Source organism: Danio rerio, chromosome 15 (assembly GCF_052040795.2).
Source record: "Danio rerio strain M-AB ecotype USA chromosome 15, GRCz13ab, whole genome shotgun sequence".
Classification (NCBI taxonomy): Eukaryota; Metazoa; Chordata; class Actinopteri; order Cypriniformes; family Danionidae; genus Danio; species Danio rerio.
In genome coordinates, this window is record NC_141035.1 from 37,385,006 (window position 1) to 37,395,000 (window position 9,995).

At 38.1% G+C, this 9,995-nt stretch overlaps 1 protein-coding gene across 7 annotated transcripts in view; it reads right to left on the minus strand.

Annotated features, from left to right (window-relative positions):
* crppa (CDP-L-ribitol pyrophosphorylase A) overlaps nt 1-9,995 on the minus strand; it is a 74,065-nt gene that overhangs the window by 38,624 nt on the left and 25,446 nt on the right. For 4 of the 7 annotated variants that reach the window (XR_015508839.1, XR_015508838.1, NM_001077802.1 and 1 more), the window contains 3 exon segments: nt 8,688-8,733; nt 5,869-5,957; nt 540-620 (listed from right to left, as the gene is read on the minus strand). Coding sequence is in view for 2 of the 7 variants with exons in the window: in NM_001077802.1 (NP_001071270.1) it covers nt 540-620; nt 5,869-5,957; nt 8,688-8,733 (216 nt within the window). In the remaining 5 variants the exon portion in view is untranslated. 7 annotated transcript variants of the gene reach the window in all.

Here is a 9,995-nt window from a genome sequence, read left to right on the forward strand (position 1 = left end):
GTAAAAAGATGACAGGATATTTCTGTTTTTAGCACTCCATTTTTCTGATCTGATTTTTATACAGTTGAAAAACAAAACATAAGTAAATAGCGCCCAACCAGCTATACTGAGGTGAAGTTTCATTTACACTCATACATTCGTTCATTTTTCAAAGCTATTATGCTAACGCTAGCATTCTGGCAGATCACCTACTGCACTTTAACAGTAACAGCAACAGTTACTGATGATAAAAAATGTAGTTTAGCCAACACAAAAATGTATTAAATGTTAAATTATACAATAAATACAATATTTTAGATTCAATAAAAGCATCCTTAATGAACATGTGAGTCTTCTTTCAAATGGGAGTGCAGATACCAGAGTAAATCCACACCAAGTTATTAAATTTTCATTTTGAAGACGACCCATTTTGGAATACTGTAATATTAACAGATGAATCATCCACAATATGAACAGGAATACACATTAAGAACGTCGAATATGATTTATGTGGACTTCAATGTGGAATTACTTTGTGTTTGCGTGTGCTGTTGACGTACAGATATGTGAATAAAGTTTCGGGTTTTGGACAGGTACTGCACATTGCTCTCCTTTCCACATGGAATGACGTCTGTCTCCATCTGAGAAAAAAAAGAAAGAGCCCAAAATCAATATGAGAAGTAATCTCAGAGACAAAAATATTATTTATGAAGATCTAATGATTCAACACACAGATGCTCTACATATGAAATTATATCAAAGTCCTCATATCAAACCATATCCTGTCCCTGGCCTTGTCGAATGTCTTGTACGGAGATGAAATAAACAGAAATAAACAGAAGTGTTTGGCACGGACTCGACCTTGACGAGAAAATTGGAAATATGAAATGGTTATTGGAAACACATGCAGGGACTTATTCGCTCTTGAAAGATAACCAACCGCGGCTTTAGACGAAAACCAGTACGCTCCAAGCTGCGGATTTACGAGATCTTTTCGGCATCTGAACCAGGCTGGGCTGTTGAGGCCACACGAGATGCTGTTTGCAGGTTATTTGCGTGGCGGTGGAGCAAGAATAAGTGCTTCATAATGACTTGAAATCAGATTCATAAAGCCACACACTTGGTCCTCATTAAACGTTAAAGGTCACAAAAAGATTGGGTAATGCTTTCATTTCCAAACACTCAAATAAAATGACCTTTCTGATCGTTTATGCGGATTTGCAAAGGATGCAAAAACAGAAATGTGTTTTTTTACAGTCCAAAGAGTTCAAATTAAACCGCAGCTACGTGTCGGGACTCATTTTAGCTCATGTTGGAATATAATCCGACGTTGACGTAGGAATACATTACAGTCAAGAGTTATGCAGTATCACTGAAATGCCAAGGTTACGTGTAGTCAATGGAATTTTATAGTCTCTGATGGATCAAATGTGGATTTTTGTGTGCATGTGTGTGAGATTTACTTGTGTGGCTTAAGTTGATAAATGCGCTACCTAGACGCTCTCAGCACTTGAACGATCTCAAATTCCTGCAGCTGAGGAATGTGAAGCCCACTCTCTGGCCTCCGATATTAGAATGCATTTTTATCAAGTGGATGATTCTAAATACAAGCGTAAAACTACATCTACATAATCTTTTAGCTGACCAAAGCCATGTAATGTTGCACCTGGGTGGTACTCAGAAGGGTGACCTCTTAGAAAAAAGCTTGGTGTAGCTGGATAAAATAAGGTAGGGGCAGGAAAAAGTTGCCTAAAGGCTGTGTACCCACACTAAGCTGATGGTCTGCTGTTGGGAAAAGTCAGGACATCGGTGATCATTTGTCAGGCTAGTTTGTTTACCTCTGGTTGGGTTCATGTTGTAGGGGGTCTAGATTTAGAATGTAGAATTGGTGTCAGCCATTGGAGAAAGTAAGTGCTCTGATTCAGCATGTTCAGCTACGAATCAATGCACGAGAGCTAAAACTAAAGTGACAAAGAAAAACAAAGAAAAGTCATGAGGGAACACAACAAATCTGATATGGACTATCAGACATATTTGCAAGAAGGGAATTCGCTTATGCAAATATGTAAACTGAAAATCGCAATGTATTTTTTTTTACATTTCGTAATTGGGTCGATACTGCCGTAGTGGTGAGCTTCAGGTTTAACAGGACTGTTATCAATACTCATGCTGTTTCTGTCCCGGTATACTTCGGTGTTAATAACAAAGCTGCTGCTTAACATTTAACATGCAGCTGGTGTTTGTTCAACATACGAGTGGTATCTTTTCGCATGTGCGAGCTGTGTTTATGTGTAAAAATCCATCAAGATGGCTAGGTTCGAAGCGAAACAGTCAAAGTTCTTCTCATAAGCTTTCATAAGGCTGTGGTCTTGCCAAGCTCCTGGAGATTCCTGCATATTCATAGTGGCCCCCTGATGGCCCCAAATTAATCCCAATTTCCAGGAGAGAGAGAGAGAATGAGCGCCATATCACATATAAGTTTTATGAATAGCGCAGTAAAGAAAGCTCTAGCGCAAATCTCACTGATAATCATCTCTCTCTCATAGTAGCATATGAACCTACCATTTAAAGGGTTTTACATTAATTTGACATTACACATACAACCTTGGAAAAGATTTGTGTAGTCAGATTGTAATACAACTTAATGAAACTTTGGCTGAAATATTTGGAAAATAAAATCAGTTCAATTATGTCCTTTTAAAATGATGATTAATAAGCATGTTGCAATAAACTGCAGTTTATATTACCTTTTAGATAGTAAAGACATAATGATTTGGCATATGTTTGTATTGTAAATTATTTATTTATAAGCCACAGCCATATCACCCTGCAGGCCAAGACCGGTGCTCACTGAAGCTAAGCAGACTCAGACTCACTGAAGCTAAGCAGGGCTGAGCCTGGTCAGTACCTGAAAGGGAGACCACATGGGTAAACTAGGTTGCTATTGGAAGTGAAGTTAGAGAGGCCAGCAGGGGGCGCTCAACCTGTGGTCTGTGTCAGTCCTAATGCCCCAGTAAAAGTGAAGGGGACACTAGACTGTCAGTGGGCGCCGCCTTTCGGATGGGACGTTAAACTGAGGACTCTCTGTGGTCAATAAAAATACCATGGCACTTTCATAAAGAGTAGGGGTGAAACCCCGGTGTCCTGGCCAAAGTCCCTCAATTGCTCCTTATGATCATGGCCTCCCAATCATCCCCTACCACCAAATTGACTCTATTACTCCACTAATAGCTGGTGTGTGGTGAGCGCACTGGCGCTGTAGACCTGTGGCTGCCGTTGCATTATCCAAGTGGATGCTGCACACTGGTGGTGGTGTGGAGAGACCCCCCTCATGATTGTAAAGCGCTTTGGGTGTATGGCCATGCATGCTAAATGTGCTATATAAATGCACATTAAATTACATTACATATAAATAAGACCTGCAAAATGTCCTATTATTTTATTATATTATACACATTTCTTGCTGTAATAATGAGTTTATGCAGGGTGAGATGTCTGATAATGAATACGCAACAGTGTAATAGTGAACAAAGGTGGCAACATTAGTAATATAATAAAACTAACAAAACAAGCCCTCCAACTCAAGCGATGCACTGTATTTAGTTTTTAATGTCTCCATACTCTATGCAACTACTTCTGTTTGCTTAGAAATACATTCATTCATTGATTCATTTTCCTTCGACTTAGTCTCTTATTTATCAAGGGTCACCACAGTGGAATGAACCACCAATCATTCCAATCCACCAGTCATATACTTGAAAACACCCATACACTCTTACATTCACACACACTCACTCATGCACTACGGTCAATTTAGTTCATCCAATTCACCTATAGCGCATGAAAACCGAAGCACCCAGAAGAAACCCATGCCAGCACAGGGAGAACATGCAAACTCCACAAAGAAATGCCAACTGGCCCAGCCGGCACTCGAACCAGTGATAGCATAAAATACTATGAAAGATACCATCTCTACTGTTGACTTCTTGTGTTCCCTGTTGACCTTCCTTGTTCCTTCTCGACCTGCTTAAATTTATCACTTCAGTTTTTGTTCTCATGCTCTGATTTGTAGCTGAACAGCCAATTTGAATGCTCTCTTTCACATACATCCTTTGCCAATTCTACTTGCTTAATTGGGGAACTTTCCACTGATATGAGGAGGATGAGAGGCAAAATGTGGATCTTTTTCTTCCAGCGGCACTGTGGCCTTGTAGACCCTTGGCCTCTTTAACCACTCCCCTCCAGCCTTCCTGATCCAATGCTCGATTTCTACAAGCACGCACTCTTAGGAAATGTAGATCTTCTTCTACGTCGTCTAATCACCTCTTCCGTGGCCTGCCAGGACGTCTCCTTCCTTCCGGCTTTAGCCAGCCTGATCTCACGAGGAAACGCAAGTATTTTACGTTTTGTCAGTTTAAAGGCTAATTCGTATGAATTCGTATGAGGTCAGTCGTACGAAATTGTACGGTTTAAAAAGGAGGCTTGGCACCCAACCCCACCCCTAACCCCAACCGTCATTGGGTGGTGAGCAAATCGTACTAAACTGTATGGATTAGATCATACAAATTCATACGAATTAGCCACTAATTCAAAAAGTTACCAATTGCTGTGAGATTGCGTTGGCTTTAGCATGTACACTTTCTTAACCGAACTTTCTGTTCGGGTAATCTCTCTAAGTGGCCCAGTGAATTCAACCGGTTCCTTTTTATTTCTGTGACCAGCTTTGGCTCACCGTACATGTCTGCCACTTCTGCATTACTCCTTATCTGCCATTCACCTTGGTCACAAACTTGTCGATATATCCTCCTCAAGATCTTTTTCTTCCAGGCGCAATTCATCCCGAGCTGTTAATACCCACGTATTACTGGCAAACATTACCACTGGTCATGTGTGGAACACACCAAATAAACGTAGCCTGACACTACACAATAGCTGACCGTAAGCAACAGTAAGTGTGTCCTGGCCCTTAATACAGGCCCTCAGTCAAACATGAAATCAAGAAATGCACATATTCTGACTTTAATCTTCCATTAGCAAGCAAAAATGTTTGCCCATACTGAACATGAGCCTCAGATGAAAGTAGACGACGACCCACTCCAGTTCTTATCAGCAGCATGCGCATGTATGATTATTACATCTCGCTAAAAGGATCACCCTTATCACTCTCTGCTGTCCTTAATAACCAAAACACAACCAGAGCCAATCGTACCACCTGCACGTCTGGAACGGGCTCAACTCGAGTTCCACATCTCAGTAATGGAGACACTGTAATGGGGATTAGATTTACCAAATGGCACTGAGACAAATTCAATTTCTCATCTGTAATCTCCTCCCTTTCTTTCATCTCCCTCGAGTAAGCTCGGTAGAACTGACCCGGGCCGACACCTGGGGGAGCGGCAGCGTCTGGAAGCAATCATCCGTACGGGACGCCGGGTGCTCTCATGTTCGCAACATCATCAAGAGGAGGACATGTGCTTGATGAAGAACTTGGAACAGCTACAAAGGAGGATGGGCTTCCGCTGCACTGAGCCCGAATGGAAGACGTCATATTTCCTTGCAATAGATAATGGATCGCCTACAACATGAAGATACTTTGTCGAGCTGGACCGGCTCCAAAAATAAAAGTGGAATAAATGGGAAGGTGGTCACACTTGTACATGACACCTTATCCATTTCAGCAAGTATACATTTAATGGTATGACTGAAGTATTGCGCCCCACCATCTGTGACTTCTCATAAAGTTACAGGGCAGGTGAAAGTCATAGGAAATTGGGGTGAAGGAGGTTGAGACGAAGACAGATCGCTGCAAACATATAGATACGCAATGCATTCCTAAGCAAAGACTATTTTAACAAAACTGTAAGACGATCGATGTCATCCTTGTTTTACCATGTTCAGATTTTTCTGAAGGGTTTTGGCCAACTCAACAGCTTCTTCTTCAGCTTCTGCGATGATACAGGCTGACACCGAAAGAGTCTCTGAAAAAGGAAAATGAAAATAATGTTTCAAAAGAAAGTACTTTTTTATTTTTACTTTTACAATTCAAGAACGTTTTATCTGAAGATAAAATAGTGTTTAATGTAGGGAGACAATTCTAAACATTAATAAACATAGATTTTAATGAAACATTTAACAAAACTAAAAAACTAATATTAGTTTATTAAAACTGTTTCAAAATATAACAACAAACAGCAACATTTCATTCAAAATTTTCTAAGTGTGGGCTTATTTGACGGGCTCAGTCATTACTAAAAAATAAAAATAAAAATAGCAAAACAAAATCAATTGAGTCAATAATTTATAAGATTGGAATAAAATATAATAATGACAAAAAATCATTTGACCAGATTATTTACATATGAAAATATGACCCTCGACCACAAAACCAGCCTTATGTTGCCCTGTATAAGTCAAAATTAATGATTTTTCTTTTATGTCAAAAAATTATGTTATGAATACATTTTGTAAATTTTCTACTGTAAATATAAACTCACCGGCCACTTTATTAGGTACAGCTTACTAGTACAGGGTTGGACCCCCTTTTGCCTTCAGAACTGCCTTAATCCTTCAGAGCATAGATTCAGCAAGGTACTGGAAATATTCCTCAGAGATGTTGGTCCATATTGACATGATAGCATCACACAGTCGGCTGAACAACCATGATGCGAATCTCCCATTCCATCACACCACAAAGATGTTCTATTGGATTAAGATCTGGTGATTGTGGAGGCCATTTCAGTACAGTTAAGTCATTATCATGTTCAAGAAACCAGTGCTTTATGACATGGTGAGTTATCCTGCTGGAAATAACCATCAGAAGATGGGTACACTGTTGTCATAAAGAGATGGACATGGTCAGCAACAATACTCAGGTAGGCTGTGGTGTTGTCATGATGCTCAATTGATACTAATGGGCCCAAAGTGTGCCAAGAAAATATCTCCCACACCATTACTCCACCACCACCAGGCTGAACCATTAATACAAGGCAGGATGGACCCATGCTTTCATATTGTTGATGCCAAATTCTGACAATACCATCCGAATGCCGCAGCAGAAATCGAGACTCATCAGACCAGGCAACGTTTTCCCAATCTTTTATTGTCCAATTTTGGTGAGCCTGTGTGAAGTGTAGCCTCAGATTCCTGTTCTTAGTTAAAAAAGGGGTCCCCGTTTGATCTTCTGCTGCTGTAGCCCATCTGCCCAAAGGTTTGATGTTTTTGACGTATTCAGAGATGCTCTTCTGCATAAATCGGTGGTAACAAGTTATTTGAGTTACTGTTGCCTTTCTATCAGCTGGAACCAGTCTGGCCATTATCCTCTGACCTCTAGGATCAACAAGGCATTTACAGTACGTCCACAGAACTGCCGCTTACTGAATATTATCTCTTTTTCGGACCATTCACTCTAAACCCTAGATGGTCGTGCGTGATAATCCCAGTAGATCAGCAGTTTCTGAAATACTCAGACCAGCCCGTCTGGCCCAAACAACCATGCCAAGTTCAAAGTCACTTAAATCACTTTTCTTACCCATTCTAATGCTCAGTTAGAACTGCAGCAGATCATCTTAACCATGTTTATATGCCTAAATACATTAAGTTGCTGCCATGTGATTGGCTGATTAGAACTTTGCGTTAATGAGAAGTTGGACAGTTGTACCTAATAAAGTGGCCAGTGGGTTTCTCATTTTTTTATTTGTAATGCGCTCTATACACTCGACTCTATACATTTAGTACAGTATTTAGGTTTTTTGAAACCCAGATATTCAAATAGTTATATCTCTGCCAATAATTATCCTATGCTAACCAAGTATGTTGAGTATAATAATGATGTATACATCTCTGGTTTTCTAGTCCTGGGTCACAAATAGTAAAACAAAAAATTTAATAAATAAAAACCAAAGCTCATTTTATATGGTCAAACGTTCTCTAGTAAAAGACAAATAAATAAATAAATAAATAAATAAATAAATAAAATGTTAAAAAATATATTTACGTGTTTGTTTTGTTTATGACTGTGGTGTTTACATAAGAAATAAAAATTAAATCCAAAGTGTGATTAATGTTTACCACTTCAGGCATTTAAGGATTTTATGATGTTCAAAAGCTTAATCAGAGGAAAATAAATACACCCAGTGGGACGCTTTATTGTAAAGAGAGATCTCTGAAAGTGGTAAGAGGTCCATTACTCAGCCAAGATTACAACATTTTTATATCATTTGTTATTTTATTCTACTTGAGCTGGCATTCTGAAAATGGGTTATAAGCCAACAGCAGCTTAATACACTGGTTGAATAGACAGAGACATGGAAACTACTAAAATCATGCACCCATACAACCACATATTTACCTTAAAACTAAAATGTTTAATTCTTCAACTTCAGTTTTCCCTTTGTTTGGTCAACGAATATCTTACGGTACAATATTCTGTAATTTCTCTTAAAAAGATTGTATATAAAAAGACAGCATGTAGACATCTTGAAATATCAGTTTGCTTCTGTGGTTCCCAATCTTTCTTTGTATATTTACATGCACATTTCTAACAGTTTGTGTTCATCCAAAGATGTCTCTAAGTGAAAATGATCTATTTTGACTGCTACCAGTTAAAATGTATACTCAAAGCATTCTGCAATAACAACAGTGAATGGCAATATTGTATTCCCAGCAATGACTAAAAACAGTGGGCTGTAAAATATTTATTTCTACAATACCTTTAATAATAGCCTCTGCAGCTGCTAGATCTCGCTTGTATGTTACCTACAAAAAGTAAAAGTAAAAAAAAAAAACATTAAAGAAGCCACTATAACATATTATAAAAAAAAAAAAAACAACAACGAGTTAAGATATTATTTCGGCAAATTTTTGCATCAGTATGAAGTATTAGCATGATGCTTCCCAAATGTATATGCACAGACAAGACAAGGCTTTCATAAAAGTGTAGTGTTGTAATCACCTGTAATGGTAAATAGTAATAAAGGGGACCTATTATGCAAATATCACTTTAATAAGAGATTTTGTGTGGCAACAGTCTGTAAATAAAATCAGCTTCAAATGATAAAGCTGTATTAACTTTATTTTTTTATAATCGCACTTCATAAAAAATCTGCAGAAACACTTTGGTTGACTCTCTCCCTTTGTACATGTCATCAGAAGGAGAAAGCCCGATGAACTTAATAAAGCCCCATTAGTGACGATCTCTCTCTCATTAGCATAGGACATCAGTCTTGTTTTTAAATCTGCCACTATGCTGACATATAGGCATTTAAAGATCCACCTTATTTTGAAAAGAAAAATATCAAAATCTAATCTAAATTTAAAGCGACAGTTCCTAAAATGACACAATTAGGATCAAAGCTTAAAGGGGCAGTTATAAAACCTTATTTGTGGGGTATTTTAAGCTGAAACTTCACATACAAACTCTAGGACATCAGAAACTTATTTTACGTCTTGTAAAAAGGGGTATAATAGGTCCCCTTTAAACTTTTTTTTTTACTTCTATTGAAGCTTAAATGGTTATTAACACTAAAGGCCCATTCTAACTTTAAAGATAATAATAAAGATGGTTCTAAAAATCATTCCCTAGAACAATTGTTATAGCTAATAAATAATAAAACACTCAAAATCCATTGGAATCCATGGAAAAGCCAGTCAGAGTCCACAGGAATATAATGGTGAACGGTAAAAAGGGCTCGCGTAATTTAAAACTAAAGATGTCACTGTGGAGAAGCACATTGCTTAATGTTAAGCCCAGTTTTCAAAGATTATTTATGACAATGATTATCTTAGAAACAATCAGTTACACCATGGGAAATTATGATAAAAAAATACATGGAAAAATACAGTGGAAGTTATGCAACCCTGGCAGGCAAATTGAAGCATAAAAAAAAGAGCATCTTTGTGTTGCCTACTTTAAAAACTCACCTGATTGTTTTTCTTGCTTTTATTTCTCTACTACAGTGCTTGTAATCACTAAATTCAGTTTGAATTCGATTAATTACAAATTACACAAGCTGGGTTCA